This window comes from Crinia signifera, chromosome 5, assembly GCF_055691185.1.
Source record: "Crinia signifera chromosome 5, ASM5569118v1, whole genome shotgun sequence".
Classification (NCBI taxonomy): domain Eukaryota; kingdom Metazoa; phylum Chordata; class Amphibia; order Anura; family Myobatrachidae; genus Crinia; species Crinia signifera.
The window spans coordinates 253,748,576-253,772,815 of record NC_139221.1 but is presented as its reverse complement, the minus strand read 5'-3'; the positions used below and the strand labels follow the sequence as shown (position 1 = coordinate 253,772,815).

The 24,240-nt window shown below is 42.7% G+C and overlaps 1 protein-coding gene across 21 annotated transcripts in view; it reads right to left on the bottom strand.

Annotated features, from left to right (window-relative positions):
• Window positions 1–24,240, bottom strand: part of PARD3 (par-3 family cell polarity regulator) — a 508,043-nt gene that overhangs the window by 317,698 nt on the left and 166,105 nt on the right. For all 21 annotated transcript variants that reach the window (XM_083188844.1, XM_083188831.1, XM_083188826.1 and 18 more), the window contains exon 3: window positions 7,544–7,724. In XM_083188844.1, the coding sequence (XP_083044970.1) occupies window positions 7,544–7,724 (181 nt within the window). The remainder of the gene's footprint in view (window positions 1–7,543; window positions 7,725–24,240) is intronic.

The window sequence follows — 24,240 nt, the reverse complement described above, 5'->3', positions numbered from 1 at the left end:
AGACTTCTGGTCTGTTATGTAAGGTCTAAAGACCATCATCGCCATTCTGGCACCAGAAGAAATAGGGCTATCTGACGTTTAAAAAAGTGAGTCCCTTCAAGTGGTCAGCAGAGAGCGCCACTGAACTACAGAAATCACTGAAGTGAAGGGATAAGTGTATATATCTGCATTCTGACTTCGTAAACTCATGGTCACTATCAGTAGAAAACTGGGAAGCATCACCTCTTAAATTAAGAAGCCCATAAGAGGTATCGAATGGCAATTATCTGGAATCACCAATGTCACCCTGCGAAATACTATCAATTAAATGCAAATAACTTAAGGTGTCTGCCCTGGCACCTACACACTCATTCGATTGAGGGAGATTCATTTTAACAATGAACCCCTTTAGTAGTTATTGTCTGGTGATTACCAGAAAGTAACACCTTATACAGCAGAAACAGTTCAGAACTCAAGAGGTGATAGTGAATACAGTAAATATTTCCTACATCATGACACAGAAAAAAAAATGTATAGGTTCCCTTTGTTTAATGCTGTAGATTATCTACTTTTGAAAATGTTATGACTTGATTAGACTGCCCGAGCAAGGACCACAACATATTTCTTAGTGACTGCTAGAAAAAAAAAAAAAAAAGACAGACACTGTACCGCCTGAGGTTTGAACTTGGTCTGAGGCTGGAACTTTTGATAAACTTTACCCACATAGGTGGTAGAACCTCAGTGACGTAGAGTCCAGGACCCGAAGGCGTGGCTAAAAGGTATGTACAGCAGAGGTAAGTATATGTTTATTGGAGTATAATGCAGTCTGAATCGTTTAGGACGATTGTGACTGAGTGGATCTGGAAGTTATACTTTGAAAATATGCTGGAACCGAAGAATAGCAGATACAGGAATCAGTAGGAACCAATGAATAATGGTTATCTGGATTGTCTTATGTTGACCATTGATGATGAAGTTGCAGTGGATAACAACACTGCAGGTAAATTGTTGCTCGGATCAGATACCACTAATGCAGACACAATATGGAGTATACGGATTATGACAGTTACAGATGTGGGTACACCGATGGTGGCTGATATCGATGATGACTCTGACAGGTGTCTGGTAGAATAGGATGGTACTGTAGAGATGAGCAGAAATGCAGATTAAGTAAGCAGTGAGTGATGGTAGCAATGATGTCCGATAGTATCGATGGTGATCAATGGTAGTTGTATGGACATTGATAACAAAGGAGAGAGGGAGAGGAATGGCCTGCAAATATGGCTGTGGCCTGCAAATATGGCCGTGAGTGGGCATTGCGGTGTGAGGACCAGGTGCTGGCAGTGAAGGAGAGAGCGCTTAAGTGTCAGAATGAGCGCTGTTGGACGAGCAGGGACTGTTCCTTGCAGATGCCAGTCTCCGTTGTGTGTACACTGCACCTGGATCTCCTCAATGTATACTGCAGACAAAGCCTAGAGGAGACACTTGAGTGTTAAAGAAAGTGTCATGATCTAGAGTACGAGAAACAGACACATTGGCTTTGAGCTCACTTCCCTGCAAAATGTAATGAAAAAAATACTTAGCAATTTAGAGGAAATTATGTTTGACAAGCTAGAACAAATAAGGGAATACGGTCATTAGGTCGACATGCAGGAGGGTCATTAGGTCAACATAGGGGTATTTCAACTTTTTTTTTTTTGAGCCAACATGTGCCGACAGGTGGTATTTCATGCCCTACCATCCACTAGGGCGTGGTGGGAGAAGAATAAAATACAGTGCCGAGCGTAGCAAGGCACCATGCCCGAAGCGAGCAGACGCAGTGCTACGTTTCAGTGTATACAGATGGAGCTAGCCTCCCTCTTGCTGGCGAATTGCCAGATTGTCTCCGCTGGCGATCCGCCAGCGGCGAGGCGCTCCATCTGAAAATCTGACTGAGACGCGCGTGCATCTCAGTTTCCGGGCGGCGGGGCAACGGGAACCCTGTCCATCTCCGCTTCAGGGAGATGGACAGGGTTAGGTAGGACAGCGGGGAGGCGGTGGGGACCCCGGGTGACCACCGACAGGGACCCGGGGGAAGCGCCATCGGAAGGGGATGCGCACATCCCCTTTCACAGAACAGATGGCGGCGATGGCGGCTGGCGATTCTTCCGCCATGCCCTGCAAGGGTGAGCCCTGCTCCATCTGTATGTCAACATTCGGGACAAAAATGTGAAAAACCCTATGTCGACCTTTTGACGGTCTACCTACCTCCATGTCAACCTAATGACCCTGTTGACCTAATGACTGTCAACCAAAATGTTAGTGACTTAATGAACCATACCCACAAATAAGTGCCCCAATGCTTTTATCAGGAAATACAAAGTCTAAAAAATAACAGTGACTGGTCCAAAAAGTGGTAAACTACACTCAGCAGCTGAGGGGTTAAAGATGGTGGACATTTTAGGACATCTCTCTCACTATATTAGAAGATGGGTACAAAACCCGAGAAATCACAAACCCAACAGATCCTGGTAAGTATTTGAATCCTAGCTGCTCACGGGTGCCGCACGGCACCCCGAAAGTCGGGATTCCGACAGTCATTCCTCCAACGTCGGAATCCCGACTGCTCCCTCGTGGGGTCCAAGAACCCCCATAGAGGGATAATAAAATAGGTGGCAAGCGCAGCTCTCCACCGTGCCCGCAAGGGGCTTTATTGCGCTCCCCACGCTGTGCAGTCGGGATTCCGCCGTCTGACTGACTGTCGGAATCCCGACTGTTGGGCTAATATACCACACCCCTGCCCACATGCCATAAGTAGAACACCTCAGATACTTCTAATATCCTTAACGATGTCGGTATTGAGTATCCAATGTAGAAGTTTTCATATATCATTTCAGTAAGCAATAATCCATTGACTGATCACAATTGCATAAGGACTCTGAATGTAGCAGAATCCTTTCTACAACCCATTTGTAAGACAAGGCTTGGCCTTCATCAGAATCTTGCTGTATGTTACAACAATGAACGCAATTTCCTTTTTATATTATGCATCATAGAGGAGGGATATTTATATTCAGTTTGTGCTGTCGGAAGAGATTTCATTTCACCATATTTCTGTGTAAATTTATGCAACCTGTTTCTAAATAGATTTCCTCCCCTAAGACTCTGTGTAAATAAAGCACTGACATGCGAAAATGAAGATCATGAAGAAACAGTTTTTTTTTTGTTTTTTTTAAATGGCTACACTAAAGAATGGGCTCTGTTCTTCCAAGATTTGAAAGGTCTCAGATTTACTACCAGGAAACGAACACTTGGTTTTGTAAACTGTATACCCGTCTCTGCCTGACATCCCATCTGATCTGCCAAATTGCTCATTAGTGTTGGCAATTTTCACCTGCGTCTCATGTTCAGATTTCATCGGGGACCAAAAATCGGTTTGCTTTAACCATCATCAGCTGCGAACTACCCACCTAGACCCAAGAACAGAATAAAACACAACATCTAGGTACTAAAGGGACGGCAAACATGGGAAATATGTGCAAATGTAAATACCTAGAATTTTTGAGCTCAATCAATGAAAGATTTAGACAACTGACTCCAACCATGTTCATATATGCAATGTGGGAATTTACAGTCACTGGAGTTCATGTATTATTGGTTACAATGTAGGGGTGATTCAGACTTGCTCATTGTGGGCCGAATTCGGTCCCCCAGCCGACAGTGTGGGCGCGCACATGCGCAAATATGCAGAACCCTTATGCGAATACCTTCGGCTCATCTAATTTGCGCAGTGCCCTTCAGTAGGGCAGCATTCACCTTTTCGCTAGGCTGCGCATATACGCAGCCTAGCGTACAGGTCTGAATCAGGTCGTAGTTCTTATTATCTAACTGCACTAGAAAAAGGGGGAAACAAATGACATGCTAAGGATATTTTACCTCAGGTTTAAAAGAAAAAAAGTTGTGTGCGTTCGGGCTTTGTTACTTACACCAACCCTAACCCCATAAGAAAGTGTTGGGCAAAGATTAAACTACTTTATATAATGTACTCTACAGATTTATTTTTGGCACCAAACAAATAACAGAACATTCTTTCTATAAAGCAATTCAGATGCAATCTACTTATTCGGCATGTCATATCAAACCAAATGATGCTGGTTATGAAAACGTCTTCAGAATGTCAAGCATGTTTTTTTCTGTGTGTTATGCTAAATTGGATAGAGGTCTTCAAAAGGAAAACGGCAGGCTTTAAATACAAAAAAAAAACAGAAGTTGCATAATATTCTGCAGAATATGGTATGACAAACTAGTGCAATTATATTCAATTGCAGAAAACAACATCAGTGCTTATTAGAGATGTGCCTCTTCAGTCGCAGTGACCTATGCTACATCAGGTCACATCTGTAAGTGCTATGGTCACTGCAGGGTTCTCAGAACAGAAACCTTTTGTTACAGTTTTGTTTACCAATTTCTGTATCTCTCCCTGTATCTCTCTCTGTGGTGGCGATTCAATTTTTTTTTTTGTTTTAGGTGCCAGCCACTAGAACAGGCCTGGCTAACCTAGGGTCTCTCTAAATTATATGAAATTATACATCCCAGCATCCTTTGCCACAGCTCTAGCATTCCATAATAACAAAACTGTGAAGGTTCATGCTGGGACTTGCAGTTTCACAATAGCTGGGGAGCCATAGGTTGGCCAGGTCCACACTAGATGGTGCCCAATGGCAGAAATTCTTCAATAGTTATGCCAGTTGAGCGTGATAACTGCTGGTGTTTATATTTCTGCTGGCAGCCCACTGAAGTGGCGAGCAGAAATGTGTGGAAACTGGTCCCTTTTTGCATTGCGGGCATCATTTTAGGTAAGTCTAGCCGCTAAACCTGGTACTTAAAAGTAATGGGAATCTGTTTGGAGCAATAATTAGACTTCTCTGTGGGGCACCCAAAGAAACATTTAAATTGGCCACTGTGTGTCTTACATGCTTGTATCATTTACAGCTAAAGTGAACCTACACAAATTTCTATGACTTATACACTGTACCATGGCAGTGTTAGTATGAATTAGCTAAAACACTAGCAATGCATTCCTTATGCAGGTACAATAGCAGTCACACACTGAATATATACATGCGTCATATTTGAATCAGTCAAAGCTGCTTGTGCATCCTTTCAGCTTACTTTTGAAAAAAAAAAATGCCCTATGCTACAAAGTCATACCAAGCTCATGCTTGTATCGCATGGAGGATAGATGTATAAGGACATATCTTTGAATACAGATTTTTCTATATAGGTTTAAAACTGTATAAAATGTAAGCATAACCTTATCTAATTCTAATACAACATTACATTATTATAATGTATTATAATGTGCAATAGGCCTTCTAAACCCTCAGCAGCAAAAAACACTACAATAATAACCTACCAACAAATGACACTGAATCAAACAGTGTTAGCTGTATTCGATGCATGGTCCCGGGATCAAAAGCAGAAATGGACTTGGCAAACAAGTCTATTTCTGCTTTGATCTGCTAGACTTAAGGTAGTCCCGTGCTGCTCAATGCAGCATCCCCAGTGTGCCATCCTTGCAGTCAATGCCAGGTCCAGGTGACTGTCAATATCGATGGCCACTGGGTCAAGCCGTGTGTGCACAACATTACTCCAGACACTTAGGCCCTGGAGTTAGGAGTTAAAACTTTAATATGTCTCCTAGCTGTTCTGTGCTGAACCCACCACCCTAAATCAAAACTTTGCCGGGTACACTGTAGTCCTGATGCAATATAAGTGGTCACAAGGAAACAATCATCATAGTAAGTTGCCTTTAGGTTCTGCAGACAGAAACAAACAAATGGATTATTGACTGGCTGTGGCAAAACAGGCCTCTGAAGCATGCTGTCTCCATCAGCAAAGTATATTAATCCCTTGTTCAGTGATGTGTTCAGTGACTAATATTGCTGAACAATTTCACTTTAACTTTACCGTGTCCTGGACAAACAACATTGGGCATACACACTGACCAATATTGATGAACGATTTCGTTAGCTTTGTAATATTCGGCTTTTTGTGAACGACATTGTCAAAATTGAGCTGCATGTATAGAGGACAGAACTCCTCATTAATGACCCGCGGGAGTGTGCATCACTTATTGCATATACACTAGACTATATTTTGAATGATTTCACTCAGAAGGGCACAAATTAACGCTATTGTTCAAAATATCACCGTGTGTGCACCTCAAGTACAAAGGCCACTAAACCCTATTCTAGAGGGGTGTTCACATGGGACTCGGTCCCGGCAATTTGGCTGGGCTCCTTGTGTATTCAGGTTGTACTAAGCAGTCATAGATTAGATGGCTAAGTACATCCTGCCTTCCCCAGCCGCGATCAAATACACAGTGCAGACGGCGTCTAGTGGAAACATTCTTGCTTGCACTATTTGTCAGGGCAATGGTGACACTGCAGGACTGCACATCGCTATCGATGTTACTTGTGCAGAGAGAATTAGATTTGGGTGGGGTTTTACTTCAAAGTGAGATCTACAGTATATTGCAGTGTAAAAATAAAGCAGCCAGTATTTACCCTGCACAGAAACAAAATAACTCACCTAAATCTAATTCTCTCTGCACATTTTACATCTGCCCCTCTGTAGTGCACATAGTTTTGTCCATCTAAAAAGGATTTTGTCAGAAAGAGTGAACTAGAATAAGGCCCTATGTCCTCCAGCCTGCCCCCATTTACTGTATGTCCCCCAGCCTGCCCCTCCTTCACTGTATGTCCCCCACGCTGCACCCATTTACTCTGTCCCCTAGCCTGCCCCCCTTCTTTTAATGTCCATCAGTGCCTCCATTCATTGTATGTCCCCAAGCCTGACCGTCCTTCACTGTATGTCCCCCACTTTGCCCCCTCCCTTCTCTGTATGTTTCCCAGCCCCTTGTGTGAGCCAGAGGAAGGAGAGGAAAAGCTGGCACTGCAAGGACAGGAGATGCTTGAGCTCCCGCTGCTGCCCTCCTCCACTCTGCATGTTACGGGAGCAAGCTTCCCCCTTGCTGCCCCCCTCCCCAAACACTGCTGTCACTGTGATTGTGGAGTAGGGTGATATACGATTGCAGCAGCAGTGGTAGGACGCCAAACAAATCTGACTGTGGCGGCCGGCACCTCCTCACTGCAGCAGACAGCAAGGTAAAGGCGTGCTTGCCGGGGCCCCATCTTCAGTGTCCTGTGCTGTGCTTCCCACATCTGATGCTCTGCCCGCTTCCAGCTGGAGGTTTCAGGCCGCTTGAAATTACAGCACGGGCCGCATTTGGCCCCCGGGCCTGACTTTGGACATGCCTGTTCTAGGGGATTCTGTAAATGTATTTAAAATTATCTGGAAGATTTGCCCCAGTGTGTACATTACTTTAAACTACTACAGTTGTTGTCCTTATCTAAACCAACTCACTTGCCTGCCTTAGGATAAAAGCCACAATCTGTTGGGCTCCCTGATCCATAGATAACTTCATTTTTACTTAAACATAACTAAAATGAAAGAAATTAATCATACTTAAAAAGGTAAAAAATAAAAGACTCAATTACGAAAGCACCAAAATGCTACATACTTGCTCGCAGGACTGAAGGGGTGACCTCAATTTCACTAGTTGCTTGGTAAGGCTGGAAGGCCGATATACTGTTCGTTCCAAGCTCACTGCCAAAAATTTCTGGGCTCTGAGTGCCAGTAGAGCTCGCGCTTGTGCCATCTCCCCCATGATGTGGATCTTGTTCATCATATATAGCTACAAGCTGTTGATGGAAGAAAATAAAACATGTCAATTTCAAAGCATGGCAAGCAACATTCTGGCAAGATAAACAGACTTAACGGAACAACATTAGGGATGACAAATACATTAAAAATAGTTCCAAACAATGAATTCACATTATTATACATTCATATGTAAAGCAGAAATGTGATGCACATTTTTATTTTAGGCAGTGTGTATATATATATATATATATATATATATATATATATATATATATATATATATATATATATATATATATATATATATATATACACATACACATATATACATACACACACACATATATACAATCCAAGATACAGATACATATATATGCGTGCACACACAGATATATATATATATATATATATATATAATTATTTTTGTATTGGTGTGTACAGTATATGTTTATCTATATCAATAGTGTTCCCACTAGGTTGTTTTAGCGGGGCGCTGCACCCTGCCCGATTTTTAAAGGGCAAAATGCGCCCTGCTAACAAAGCCTCACGGGGAAGCCCAGCATCGCTGCAGACGGCGATGCCCGGCGCTTCCCCAGCAGCATATAGTGGCTTCAGAGGGGCCAGGCCCGCCCCCTTTGATGACGGTGGTGGTCGGGCCCGTCCCCTTTGATGATGGCGGCGGCCCGGGCACGCCCCTTTCAAGACGTCGGCGGCCCGGGCACGCAACCAGCTGTAACGTTGGCGTGCCCGGTCCGCCTCCCGGCGCCCTGCCCGCTGTCACTCCTAGAGTGAACACTATATCAATATATACATACACATATATAGCCGTCTGAAAATGATAACCCCCCCCCCCCCCCCAAAAAAAAAAACACCTATATTCTGTAGATGATTATAGTGTTTGTTAATAGCTATAGCGAGAAGCAGCATATTGACCATGGATGCAATGGGGGGATGGTAGAAGCTACATCTGAGTTGCCCACTAAGGGGTATATTCAACTGCTGTTGAAACTGCCTTCTTGTCGGAAATATGGCATTTTCCAACTTGAATAGGTTGGAAGGAGCGCTGTTTTTTGCTCTGACCTGTCGGAAACCAGGTGGCCACCAATCCGCCAGCTTTGGTCTGAAATGGGGCACCGTTTCCAACAATTTCAATCAGACTCTACAAAAAGCCAGATTGAGACAGGGAGGACGGCGCTGGGTGAGCATAAGCAGCTCACCTGATGCCGTCCTCCCGCGTCACTCACCTGTCCTACCACTGGGCCGGGTGAGAGCCCGCCGTCTGCCTCCTTCTGGCCGCTCACCCTGTTCCGGCTGGGTGAGCAGCAGCAGCCAAATCTGAAAAGTCAGATTTCGCTGCTATGTCAATAGTCCAAGTTGGATCCATTCCATAATAATGTAGGAATGGATGCGACTTTAATTGAATATAACAACTCCGCTGCCTGGGTGTCACACTTGACTCCTCCCTCTCCTTTGCACCCCACATCCAAGCCCTGGCCCATTCTTGCCGGTTCCAGTTACGCAACATTGCTCGCATCAGGCCCTTTCTCTCACAGAGTGCAACTAAGCTGATCATACACTCATTAGTCATCTCACGGCTTGACTACTGTAATGCTCTTCTCACTGGCCTCGCTCAATCCCAACTAGCTCCTCTCCAATCTGTCCTCAATGCTGCAGCCAGGCTAATCTTCCTCTCCCGCCGCTCTAACTCTGCTACTCCCCTTCAACAAAATCTGCACTGGCTTCCATTCCCCTACAGAATCCTCTTCAAACACCTCACACTCACATACAGGGCCATCTCTAATTCCATTGCTCCATATATCTCTAACCTCATCTCCATTCATACACCCTCCCGCCCTCTACGGTCAGCTGACGACTGTCGTCTCTCCTCCACCCTGATCACTGCTTCCCATGCTAGAGTACAGGACTTTGCCCGTGCTGCACCCCTTCAGTGGAACGCACTCCCTCGCTCCATTAGACTCTCCCCGACCTTGCAAAGCTTCAAACGGGCACTGAAAACTCACCTATTCATCAAAGCGTACCCTTCCACTGCATAAACCAGCTGGTTCTCCGACCCCTTGCCTGTTTCCTGTTTACATCCTGCTATCTAACCACCACCCCCTCGCTTGCACCTCTTGTAATCTGTCTGTCTCCCCTTCCTACTAGATTGTAAGCTCCTCCGAGTAGGGCCCTCTTCCCTCCTGTTGTCAAAGCCCACTTCTCTTCACATTTCACTCACAGCTCTCCTTTACTCCAACACTCAGTGACCATCTTCATACTCATCTCCATCATTGGCCTCAAGCCTCTAGTTGTATGTTGATTGGGTCCTCACTACTTACATTTAAGCTGTAATGTGTATTGAACTGTGGTGCTCTTTATTTGTACTGTATTTTTGTTATTTATTCAATGTTATGCCAAGTTTTGTCTCCCTGTATTGTTCCTTTGTACGGCGCTGCGAAACACTTGTGGCGCCTTATAAATAAAATTATAATAATAATAATAATAATATACCTAAATCTGCATGCAGCCCCATGTAAAAAAAATGTATTTCTTTAAAAAAACAAAAATTCCAGAATGAGTATATAACTATGGTGATTTATTTATTTTTTTAAATAAGGAAAATATATTGTCCTACCTATTATGTAGACCTGCTTACAACGAGCAAAATAGAACCACGGCGATCCTGCTAATGTAATAACATGGAATGTTACCATTGATTACCCCTTCTCCAATCATCTTGTACAGTAATAGACTTTTACAAGTATCAGTGCAGTCTGGTTCACTGCAATAATTGCAATGTCACATACGGTACAATCCAAGCATGAGAATAAACAGCTGGACAGCAAAACTAGTCAAAATTGATGTAATGTGATCATTTTCTCTTGTAAGAAAAAAAATTATGGAAAGACAGAGACCAGGCCAGAAAAGACAGTGAGATTTGTCATATACAGTAAGTAATATGTTAGGCGGTGTTTAGCATTCCAGGACTTGCCACAAACTGTCAAGCAGACTGACCAGACTGCAGCCACACATTGTAATAGGAAGAATGCAAAATGTATTAAAGAAAAAAAAAGCAGCAAATTAAGATACAAATCCCAGTATGACAGCATGTCTGACAGACTTCGTGATAACACAGTCTCAGACATCATGAGACTCAAGTTAACCCCAAATCATATATATAAATGGATGTATGTGTGTATGTTCCAGCATAACTCTGGAATGCCTGGAGCCATCTACACCAAACCTGATAAATATAGGATTTGGCTTATATAAGCAAAATCAAACACATTTAAGTTTGATTCGATCCCGAAGCGTGACATTGGAAGTTAATAGAAAAATAGACTGTGCAGGCAAGACTCTATGGTACTATATAGTCTAAATCGAATGTGTACACGGCGCTGTGCAATTCGATCGCGATTGAATAGAAAGCACATTGCACTGTGTGTACACCCCATTACACTGAATTACTTGTTCAACAAGAGAGTACTTGAAATTATAATGTAATAATAAGTTACGATAACAGAAGACACTTAGGGGGGTATTTAATCTAGGATCATGGCTGTCGATCCCTGCCAACAGCCGTGATCCTGGCCCGTTTGCGGTCAGCCCAACAGCTGAACGACAGGCGGGATTCAATGTCCCGTCTGCCGATCGGCGCAAAGGGGGCGTGGCCGCGAAAACGGCCGTGGATTGTCGATCTGCGGCCGGGGTCAAGACAATCCACGGCCGTTATCGGCAGAACGGGCCCGACAGCTTCTAAAGTCGGGCCTGTTCTGCCTTGATCCCGCTTCAATGCTGTCGCTAAAGACAGCATTGAATAGGGAGCTGCCGCTATTTCCCCTGTCGGAAATAGCAGCGGCACATTGAATACCACCCTAAGTAGTATGCAGCAATCAGGTGGTAAATCTTTAAGGGGCTACGACAACCTGACAATATTGTATTAATATGCAGTATGTAAATCACTACTCAGAATATCAGAGGGCAGATGAGCATTACTGCACGTTCTGGAGGTGGAGGCCCCTACAGCCACCGATGTAGGTTCAATTTCAAGGAGAAATGTCTGAATCAGTCAAAAGGGTGCAGGAAATACATTTTGAAAATCATTGGGCAGTTTGTATGTTTGACTTTATTGACAAAAAAAGGGGTTGTATAAGTAATATTTATCAAGTGCATTCTAATACATCCTAGGCAACAGCTCCACTCTTGTCACTGCACCATATGTCTAGCCCTCATATGCATGTCTTCTGTACCATTGGAATTCAACACAATGTTGCTGGGAGTTCTACACTGGCATCAGGTGTCACATAGATTTTACACAACTGTGTCTCCTATACTAGAGCATTTAAAGTAAACCAACGTGTCTAAAAATATTTGGCAAAAAAGTGCATAAGGCTGTTAAAATGAAAAGGGAACATTCAGAGCCTAATATGGCAACATATAAAAGTATTTAAGGTGAAAACCTAATTTAAAGCTGCTTATGAGCAACTGGGAAAAAAAATAAAAAAAAAATAAAAGCATCAACCCTAACATGAATGGTACATTTTTTCTTTTCTCTACATGTCACATGCAGCAGTGTTTTCTACATGTATATCACGTGTGCCATCACAGAATGTATAGAAAAACACTGTAGCAAACAGGTCTCTGGCCACCAACAATTCTCCAGCTTCAGAACAACATTAAAATATTAATAAAATAATAAATTATAATAATAAAAATCGCAAAAAAGCCACAGCTAACATTTCATCATTAACATTTTGGGGTTGATTTAATCAACTCGCCCCTGGGAACAAGATGTCCAAAGAAGACAGAAAGCAGCAGGATCCTGTGGTACCCAGTGCATCCTGTATCCATCAGTAATAACCCCCCCCCCCCCCCCATTTCAAGTGCAATCCCCAGAACTACGCCCAGAGCTGGCCCGTATAATCAATACTAAATGAAGAACCAGGCACTAGAAACACACAGACAGACTTATCAAACTGTAACCACATGCTTTTTTCGTCTGTGCTGTTTAAGTTACATTGCCAATGAGACATATTTTATCGTTTACTGCCAAAAAGAAAAACACGGCGAGAAATAAAAGAAAGGGAAAAAAATGCAGTAAACAGAAGGACACCGTTAGATGTAAAATCTTAAACTAATGACCTAAATGCGGAACAAACACATACAAAACAAAGAACTGTTCATATTGTAACTTCAACAATCTATTTGGAAAAGGTTACTCTAGTCTACAGCACCCCAGATGGACGTTGGTCACATGTTTACAAATAACAGACACCATTGTGGAGCGAAGTCAGGAACTGCCCTCTGAAGGTATACTATGTAACAATGCACTTCAAAAGAAGGACCAACCTTGGTTCTCCAGATATACTTTGCATACAACATTGATTGGAATTTGGACTCTACGGGTTTAGCTTGCACCTGCCTATTAGTAAACGACAGTACAAGTAGGGTTATGTATCCTCGGAAAGTCTCTTGTTACAGCTCTGGACTGGCAGCAAAGGTAGTCCATCTGTGGCACCGAAGAGAATCTTACACATCTTCAGTCCACCAGATGGCATACAACAGCTTTGCTCCCACTGACAGTAGGTGCGAAGGGATGGGGCAAACTTTTCATAGCTTTCCAAAAAGAGCATGAAAGCATTTTGCTATATGAGGGAGCTGGGGCATTTCAAAGGATCTCATCTGGCCCCTTCTGTTGAAAAATATCTGGCTGGCAGTAATTAACTTTATGTGGCACAGAGAGATTTGGCATATGCAATAACAATTTTTTATTTGAGCAGATTCTAAAACTAAGTCAAAAGTATAAATAAATGAAACTTAAAATAGGTCTATACATGTCTTAAGAACCAAAATAGAGATTTTATTTCTAATAGATCTTTTTTTTTTTTTATGCCCCGCGGGCACCAGTCTATTTTCACTATTTGTTTTCTATACTAGAACACCCGAGGCTATCTAAAGTTATCTATAGATAGATATCTGACAGTACATAAAATTACACTATCAAATATGAATTTCAGAAACGCTGTAAATAAGCTGAGATGATTTAGAACATTTGTTTTGAAGCCCCAAAGATAAATAGCAACTTTTAAATTCATACACTATCTTTGTAGGCGGTGATTAGGTTTTCTTCCAGTTTGAAGAGATAAGAGCATTTAACAGTGGAGAAGACATGAGTATAAATTTGGTGGGATGACAGAAACTGAGATATGGGACTGGTCTGCTAAGGGAGATAAACCAAGAATCATTAGGGATTTGTGCCGTCTTCCTGTTGAGTTATTAATGACATCATATAAAGCAATAATCTTTGGACACACGACGAGATATGAGAATTATTGCCCTTTCTACAGTACTTTTATACGTGCCAACCATATATTAGTTCACAGAACTGCTACCAACAACTACATTTAATAATTTTAAAAATATAATAGGGTTGTGGTCATTCAAATATTGTCAAAAAAGAAACATACTGTATCTCACTACTATACTTATAAGGTGCCACAGAAGATCTGCCGCACTGTATATACAAAGCAAACAAAAAGACAGTACAGGGTAAACGGAACCGTGCAGTAACCGGGGCACAGAAGAACACAATGATTTGCACCACAGTTTTCAGGACATAATACAGCTGGGAAACAAGGTGTGCGAGGGAGTAATCTGCATAGGATGGAACCTGTACCCAATAGTGAAGGCATGGCTAGCAGGTTTAGAGCAGCAGCAAGAGATGCATGGCTATGGAGCGAGTGTCATTTTGTGCTAAAGGGCCACTGGGTAGGTAAAGGATATAGTGGATGTGCAAGAAAGGATGTACTGGAGGGAGGAGCAGGCTAGAATATTGTTGTTACAGTGTGTCTCTGGCCGTGGCTCCCAGGGCTGGCAGGATGTAGTCAGCCATCTCTCTGGCAGCTTAACTACATCTTGATACACACGGGGCTCAGTTGAAATCGTTGGGATGGAGTCCGGTGTGTACACGGCTTAATGGAAAGGAGGGACAGAACACATGAGGCGAGTGAAATTGAATATGGACCTTATCGCAGGAAGTGAGAAAGGTAGAGATGGGAAGGCACAAGGGTGGGGTGAGAGAAATAAGGTGACATTTTTATCTGGTTGTACGCTTTATTTATTTACAGTTTCTTATATAGCGCAGCAGATTCCCTTGCGCTTTACAATAGTAGACAGTGATAAAACAAACTGGGTAACGACAGACAGACTTGGAGGTTAGAGGGCCCTGCTGCAAGCTTACAATCTATAGCTTTGATAAATGGGTGCATTTTCAGTGTCCATTTTAAGTTTTGCAGGGTCAGGGAGAGTCTGATACACTAACTAAAGCTATCTAAATAATAACTAATATTTATGAGGTTAAGAAGATTAATGCCACAAGTCACAGATTTCCTGTGTCTTCTGAATTTCTTGCAAAGGCAAGAAACGTCCTATCGCTGTGATTGCATATGCGGACTTGCAGTATTCAGAAACTTCCTTTGCCATCTCATACATTTAATCAAGACAAATACACTTTAGCCCCAGAAATCAAATTGTTAATTGCTACAGCATAAGCAAGACCGCAGAAAATATAAAATGGTAAAAAATGAAATGATGATACGGGCTATCTAATTCACTGCACCTTTTTTAACAGCCAAAAAATTACTACTGGAATATATAGGGTAGCACTAGGTTTAATTACGGAGTAAGGATTTACAAGAGAAAACAAAAATAAATCAGAATGAATGAACACATTCTAGAGGTGCCCTTAATTAACAAGTATGAGTATGTATGGATACTGTATTTCCATTTAAAAAAAAATGTAAATGAACATACAAGTTTTATACACAAATGTGAAATAATACCTGACAAATGAAATGTTTTAAGTCTCAGCCTAGAACATGCCCTGCTATTAAGGAGTGGTGTTAACCCACCTTTCTGATACCTGTCATTTCTCAAAGTTCAGATACTCAAAGGTAATTTCTAATTTCAGGGTGTTCTGGTATGCACCTCATTTGCATACCAAAGCAAGAAGAAAAAAATCCATCTAGAGACAGACATGAAAAACTTCAAACATTTGCCGATTCCCCAATGTTCCGCTCATCATTTCAAACCTTCAGTACAACAAAGGCACAGATAACACTTGTCCTTGACATTAGCCTAACTTCTACAAAAACAACTACCCAACTAATTTTACTCCATGAACCGACAAGGGTGATTAAAAATAAAACATTAAAAAAATCTTCTAAAGCAAACAAAACAATTTCAGCATACATTAAACAAACTATGAAAGTCTATAATGTTACTTTCCATAATTTAATTAAAAAGAAAATCAAAAAGGTAATTTAAACAGTTTTCCCCAGAAGGAAAAAAAAATAAAAAAAAATGTCAAGTGATAACAAAGAAAAAAAAAATACGAAAAATAAGGACGATACAATAACACAAACGTAGATGCTGACAATGGAGTACATTTATGAAGTAGTGCTTTTGCAAGCCACCTCTGTGCAGGTTTAAGCTCAAAACTAGTAGCACTTATATTAACATGCTAGGCTTTGCAGTTAGCATTAGCCCTGTAAAAATTTGGATCCCGTCAAGAAGTAACAGTTGGTGTAGTGGTTAGCATTACTGCCTCGCAGGCCTGAGGTTGTGATGTCAAATTTAACATGTGTTCTAAACTTGTATGTGCTCATTGTGTTTGTGTGGGTTTCCAATGTTTCCTCACCACATTCCAAAGACACACTGGTAGGTGACTTAAAATTTGCTTTAGTGTGTGTCCTTCTCGACATACCAAATCCCATGTAGATTGTCTAATGGTGCCCACATAGTGTGATTCTCGGATGCGTTATGAGCTTTGTAGTTCCAAAAGCATCTACCATAGTTCACATCACTAGCCAAAAACGGATTCAGTATTGAATCCCGGCGGTCGGGATCCCGGTGTTCAGAATCCCGAAGCCGGAATCCCGACAGCCGAAATGCCGACAAGGGGGGGACGTGGATCGCCCCCCCTTGCGGGCTCGCTGCGCTCGCCACGCAGCGGGCCCGGTGCCTCGCTACGCTCGGGACGCTAATTTATTCTCCCTCCAGGGGTGTCGTGGACACCCCAGGAGGGAGAATGTGTCGGCATTTCGGCGGTCGGGATTCTGAACGCCGGGATTCTGAACGCCGGGATCCCGACCGCCGGGATTTTAACTGCATCCCCCAAAAACATGTGCTGGCAGTACTTTTTGTACTAGATCACGTCTATGTCAACTGCTGTAGCATTTTGCATGCTATTTGAACTAGATGTGATGCAATCTAGTACAAAACGCACATACAGCAGCACATATCGCACCATGTATGGGCACCTTTAGTAAAAATTTGATATTATACAACTGCACTGATTAATGTAATGCATTACATTATCACACCTGTATGCAATGGAGTCTCAATCTATACAGGGGGTATTACGATGCAGTAGCCACAGCATTATTCATGCCATTCCATTGTGCTTTGTATACAGATTCAGACTTAGCCATAAGTCATACCTCCCAACTGTCCCGATAAACGCGGGAACATCCCAATTTTTGGGGACGTTCCCACGTCCCTCCCAGGGCCGGCAGTGTCCCGCTGCGGGGGGGGGGGGGGGCAGTTGGGAGTTCCCTCCAATCGCGACTGAAAATGGGGGTGCAGCTTACTTTGCATAAGCCATGCCCTCATTTGCATAGACCACACCCCCTTTTCAGGCGCTGCCGCGTCTTCGCCACGCGAGTGTCCCTATTCTACTATTAAGAAATTTGGGAGGTATGCATAAGTGTTGCATATGAAATCAGGTCAGGCTTGTAAAGTGGTTTCTTAACACCCGATTGTGTCTTTTTTTACTTGAATGTGTATATTAGCCACAACCAGTAGCCAGCAATGGTTTCCAATGGAGCTATTTAATTGTAGTTCTGTTCAGACATGATTGGCTGCTGGCAGCTGCATTTCAGCTCACACCCCAGGGAGAGGCAAGCTGAGAAGTACAAAGCAGTGATCCATTTGAGCGCTCAAACTGGGCTTTTTGGTCAGGTTTAGCCACTATGCATAGCAAAACCAGAGCAAAATCTAAAACAAATAGAAAAGTCCCTAGGGCTGAATGAGCAGAATTACTGTACAATAAAGTGGTGTGCTGAGACTACTGGCCATGAGGGAGCCCACCCTTATAGAGCTCCAGTAAGCTCTGCATACTGTACACAGGTATAGTGGAAGCAAAGACGAACAGTAATACCCCTTTTACACCGCCACAAAAACCTGGGTCATCAGCGGGTCAGACCCGGTGTATATGGGTCACGCCATGTCCTTTACACGGGACTTCCACCCAGGTCCTGACCTGGGTAGAACACGGCTAGGACCTGGGAGGGCAGTGTAAACTAGTACGCAGGGTCATCCGACCCGGCTTCCATTTACATGAATAGAGAGGGATGACCACGGTCCTGTGTTGCTTGGAGATTATGTCATCTCCAAGAGCCGCCTCCATCTACACTGCAGGTAGGCACCGCAGTGTAAATGGGGTAAATCCCAGATCCGACCCGGCTTGAATCCTTGTTCCAAATGCCGGGTCTGATTCAGGATTTTTGGTGTAAAAGGGGTGTAAATGGCAATGGAGCTTCAAATATCCATCCGCGGCACTGTACTGTAGTTTTCATTATTTGAGCAGTCGCCACCCAGCTGCAAAGCAGTGTAATTACATGCTTTCGCCATAGTACGCCTTAGTGCGCCATAAAGAGACATTTTCATGGCCAGACAACGAAGCCAGAATGGCGGGCCAACAGGATATATCAGCGTGGCTACATCTGTATGTTGTAAATGATATTGTTAATGACATCGTTCAGATCGTCCAGTTTGATGGCTAAATATTATTAATGATGTGTATTCCCATGGGTAGTTAACAATATTTATTGTCATCTGTACAGGTTTGCCAATGCCCACTATGGGGGGTATTCAATTGGTGTTGATTTTTCGCATAGCCAAAAAACTATGCTTAGACATTTTTTAGGTCGAATTTCAATTCTAACTATTCAATTAAAGTGCCAATTTTTCACACAGGCAAAAATTTTGCACGAGCTAAATACACGTGGATCAGCAAATACATGTGTTTACCCTATTTTTAATCAAAATTGCGGGCGCTTTTGCCTGGTATTTAGTCATCTTTTGCCTATGCCTCTTTAGCCAAAAACAAGAACGAAAGGGCATGGACAAAAAATTACAAAAGAACGGAGAAAGACGCCCACAATTGAATACTGAAGCACCAGAATACTGTAGCACAGTTTTTTTGCATTGAATAACCCCATAAATTGTCAAAGACAGCATGTTTAAGTGAGGACCAGGGGATGTTACTGAATGATATTGATAACAATATCATTCAGAGTGTATGCCAAAATCGTTATCAATACCATTTGTGGAGCATATTGTCTAGTCCAGACCTGGCCAACCTGTGGCTCTCCAGATGTCGTCAAACTACAAATCCCATCATGCATTGCCACCGTTTTGCTATAAGGGAGTGTTAAAACTGTGGCAAGGCATGCTGGGATTTGTAGTTTCACCAAATCTGGAGCGCCACAGGTTGGCCTGTCCTGGTCTAGTCGGTGTATATGGGACATAAAAATTCTAAATTAAACAGTAATGGATTAATCAGATACAGTTCTGATAAACTTCACTTTAAAATCAACATACTGTATATATACTAAATATATAATGCAGAGCATAAATGAGAGCTACAAAATGCTAAAGAAAGCAAGATTGAAGTTTAAGGGTCATTAAAGAATACAGCGACTCAATTAATATAAGCAAGGGCTAAGGGTCTCTAATAACACAGTTCCCAGAAAATGTGTTAATGGTTTCGCTGCTATGACTAATCTCAGGAGGTAAAAAAGGGAGAAGAAAAAAACTAAGAAATTGAAAAGGGAAATTCAGATTTTATTTTAAAAATCAGCAGTAATCATTTAATTCTATATCCCATATAAATGGGAATATAATAGTGTTCTGAGCGCAGCGAGGCACCGCGCCCAAAGCATGGCGAGCGTGGAGACCCGGTACACTTATATGGTGTCCATGTCGACAAACAAAACAGAGTGAAAAACTCACGTCGACCTTATTCAGGTTGACCATGAAGACCATCAGCTTGTGTCGACCTTTTGTCCATGTCAACCTTGGGTATGTAGACCTAGTCACTGTCGACATACCCAAGGTAGGCAGTGACTGTTGACCTAGACAGTGTCCACCATTTATGCCGTAACCTCTGGATTCAACAGTACCGCAGAGGAGCCAACTGCTCTTTAAATATCCTGTGGAACTACAAGTTCCTCACTGACCGCTACGCTGTACCAGCTCTGATTACATTGTGAAATTGCCTTTTGCCTCTGGAAGTGGAGGGTTACGCAGCTCATATTGGTACATTATGTGCGGGAAACCAGACCTGTACATCCTCTCTATTCATAGAGCCAGCATTACCATGAGCGCAAACATGCAGACAGTACAGTCCTATTTTATACTCTGCATGGGGGCGAGTACATGTTTCTCCCAGAACAGAGATAAGCAAATATAGAGGAAAACATTGCAGATTAAGAGCAAGCCACCTGGTGAATAGGTCTTTATATAACAACAACAACAATAGCAAAACAAACAGTACACAATCATCAACAGCCATCTAAAGCAGCAGTCCACCGGCTAATCCTACTGGGAGCAGAGAGATTGCTTTTTACCTCCAGAGGAATCAATTGAGTACTTGTATTTATTTTTATTTTTGACTTCAGACAACTCTTTTTATAACCTGAACACTAAGCAAATTATTCTCTCCTGTCTGCACAATACAACACTGTTAATGAATATTCATAACAGAGCTTGGCACTACCTCCAATTGGAACTTTAGTAGGGTAAATACAATGATAGACATTATATGCTCTTCATCACTTCAATTCTGGACAGTTGTAATCTTGCTTCTTTCTTTGCTGGCTGCACGTGATTGGCAGGTGGCACCAGGACTTTTTGAAGGGAGGAGCTCTTATGTCAGCTCCGGCCCCTTTCTGCCGGTTTCATCGCAGCTGCCGAGTCAGTCCAGGGCTACCCAGCCAGAACACACAGTGGGGGAATCATTCCATAGCGAGTTTGCTGCAAATGGATTTGCCTCTTTTCACAGTGCTGCAAGATATTGTAGCCTTGCACATGGGCAGTTTTCGCTCTGGCAGGGCTCTGCAGTCAGGTCTGAATCAGGCCCAAAGCACCAGCCAATCAGCTCCTACCTGCCATGTTACAGACTGTGTTTGAAAAATGTCAGGAACTGGTTGGTTGTGACTTAATCTCTTTAAGGACTATTACATGGACCCCAGTGAGTAAGGGGTCTATTTATGAAGCCTTGTTCGATATAAAGTAGACAGAGATAAAGTATCAGCCAATCAACTCCTACATGTCATTTTTTTCAAACACAGTCCTTAACGTGGCAGGTAGGAGCTGATTGGCTGGTACTTTATCACTCTCAAAAGCTTAGTAAATAGACCCCCAACTATCTTGGCACAGGACAAGCAAAGAAAATTATGAAAAACTAAAGAGAGCTCGCGACGCGTAAAACTAAGCAAATAGCTTAGTGGGCGCCCAACTAACATATAAGTACCGAGAATTTTTCTTAGGCTTCAGGGCCATCACTCGGGGTGGACATCGGGCCATGTCATTTTGTAATCACACAAAGAATCGAATGAAGTGATCTGTCTGGGAATATGACATCACCTGGCCAGGTACTGAGGCCCATTCCTATGTCTGGGCATACAGATCCACTGCTGAGTGATTCATCTCCACATCTCTTGCGGCTGCCCTGAGTACAGTACAGAGGGTGTGTGGCTGAATGTGATCTCCCTGCAGTGTGACAAGATGGAGATATATTACCTGTCTACCTCCAGAGCTCTGCCTCATTATTGCTAATTCGCTGCAGTTCTGGTGCCTGCTTGGCTGGAGAGGAATTTCCTCCTGCATCTTTTTCTGGTAATTTTGTATCTGACTTCGCAGCTGTTCTAGCCTGTGTGTCAATGATGAACGCACTGATTGAAACTCACGGACGCAGCATAAAGCAGAGGTGCCCAGTTGTGTGCAGGCAGCTGTGAGGTGTATATGGTCATCAACTAGGCTATCTGCATAAAACTAGAGGTAAGGTAATATACAGCACCACTTGCTAGCCAAGGAGGGTAGTTTACTGTTTCAGAATCCAAACGTGGCCATGAAAATACTCAAGAACTGAGTTTATTCAGCAATATTTGTCATCAAATACTGCCCTCTGCTGATATCACACAGAATTGCAGACCACTAAAAAATAAATGTTTTTATATATCTGCCAGGTAGAAGTTGGGGATAGCTAGTGCATCTGACCATGTAAAATATATACCATAAACCTGCTGTGTAGATACAGTTGTACATAATGCACAAAGCTGTACACCAAGCCACCTGAACTGATGGTACAGCGGGTAACATATTTATTGAGCATACCGACGGCCAGATCCGACGCAGCACTTATTGGCTACAGAATCAGTTGATGTAAGCTCATGACTAAGGAAGGGTGTCTAGCCAGCAGTATTTTATTACACTGAAAAGCTTTGTTGATTGAACACACTGGAGTCTGTTAAATCTACATTACTAATTAATATACTCTTATGGCGATATCAGGGAGATCTCCACAATGTAATATTCTGGGCAGGACGACACAGACTCACCCCTATTCGCATTAACATTTCCCCAATGTAGGGATGATGGACTTTCTGATATAACCGCCAACAACTGAATACAGCTGAACAAGAATGGCACATGAATGCATCTCCAGAAAATATATACACTGAATTATGAGGTAAGCATTTCTAGAAAATATATACTACCCTGAAAGAGGACCCAGGAAGGCATCACTAAACAATACAGGCTATATACACACTTATTTTGAAGTGAAATAAAGCACTATACAAGGTATATTTACTAAAGTGCAGGCTAATACATGAGAAGTAGAATCTGTATCCCTATGACTGGATAAGGAAAACATATAACAAGATAACAAATAAACATTACGGGATGATTCAAATCAACATGACGGCTGTGATGTGCCATTCCAGAATGGGGATTCACATTACACAATTTGACCGGTACCCTAATGAGGGGCACAGGGGAATTGTGATGTCAGGGGTATCAGAACTGGCTGATGTGTATAGTGGTAATGATCAGCAGCACATTACCTGTAACTGCACTGTCCTGTAACTAACAATGGTCATGCCATTTCAGATCTGCAGTGTCTAGGTCAGTGGTTCTCAAACGGTGTGCAGTGGGGTGCCTTGGAGGAATTGCAGGGGTGCCCTGGATTGGTGGTTTATGACACATTTTGTTTGTCCCAAATTGTGGACAAACAGAAGTGAATCCTGTTCCCCCATCACATAACTGACACTAAGGAATAGATATAACTAATGGTCGACAGAGTCAATAGGTCGACAAAGTGTCCATGTTGACGTAAGTCAGCATGGACAGTGTAAAAGTGTGGGTTGGGATCATTTGGTCTACAGCATGATGGTCGACAGTCATTAGGTCGACATGGGAAAAGGTTGACAGGTCGATAGTTCGACAGGTCATTAGTTCGACAATGTTTGTCGACAGTCAAAAGTTCGACATGGGGTTTTTCACTGTTTTTTTTTTACCTTAATGACAACACAGTCGACATGGACACAGTTTAAAGTGCACCGCATCACTCGCTATGCGTCGGGCACACTATTTTATTCTCCCACCACACCCCAGTGGATGGTAGGGCATGAAATACCGGCTGTCGGCACATGTCGGCTCAAAAAACAGTGAAAAACCCCATGTCGACCTTTTGACTATTGACCTAGACACTGTCTAACTAAGGAACTGTCGAACTAACGACCCTTCGACCAAGAACCATGTTGACCTTTTCCCATGTCGACCTAATGGTGTCGACCTAATGACTGTCGAACATCACGCTGTAGACCAAATGACCGCATCCCAAAAGTGTAACACTATTACAATCTAACTATGTCCACGTGGATCTAAAGTATGAACAAGAAATTTTCTTTCTTTTTTTTTACAAAAAAACATGAAAAACGCATGCCGACCAACAGTTGTCGACCTTTTGATCCTTACACTAGAACGATTAGGTGGGAAAACTAAACATGGTGATGTTCAGTGCAATGGTGTATAGCTTAATATATGCTTGGGGAAATTGTTATATGAGAAGGGAAACACAACACTGAAAAGAAATGAGTGATAGGCGGCAGATGGGATGCACAGAGCTATGGTGAGGGTCAATTTACATATAGCGCAAGGGGGAAAGGCCTTACATTATGTCATTAGGTACTACCTGGGTAAGCGGGCAGTAGTAAGTCCATTAGGTCAGTACGGATGGTGTAATGGTTAGCATTACTGACTCACAGCACGGAGGTCATGGGTTCGATTCGCACCATGGCACTAACTGTGTTGAGTTTGTATATTCTCCCCATGCTTGCGTGGGTTTCCTCCCATAATCCAAAAAAAATACTGGTAGGCTAACTGGCTCCCAACAAATTAATCCTAGAAGGTCTGTGTGTGTGTGTGGTA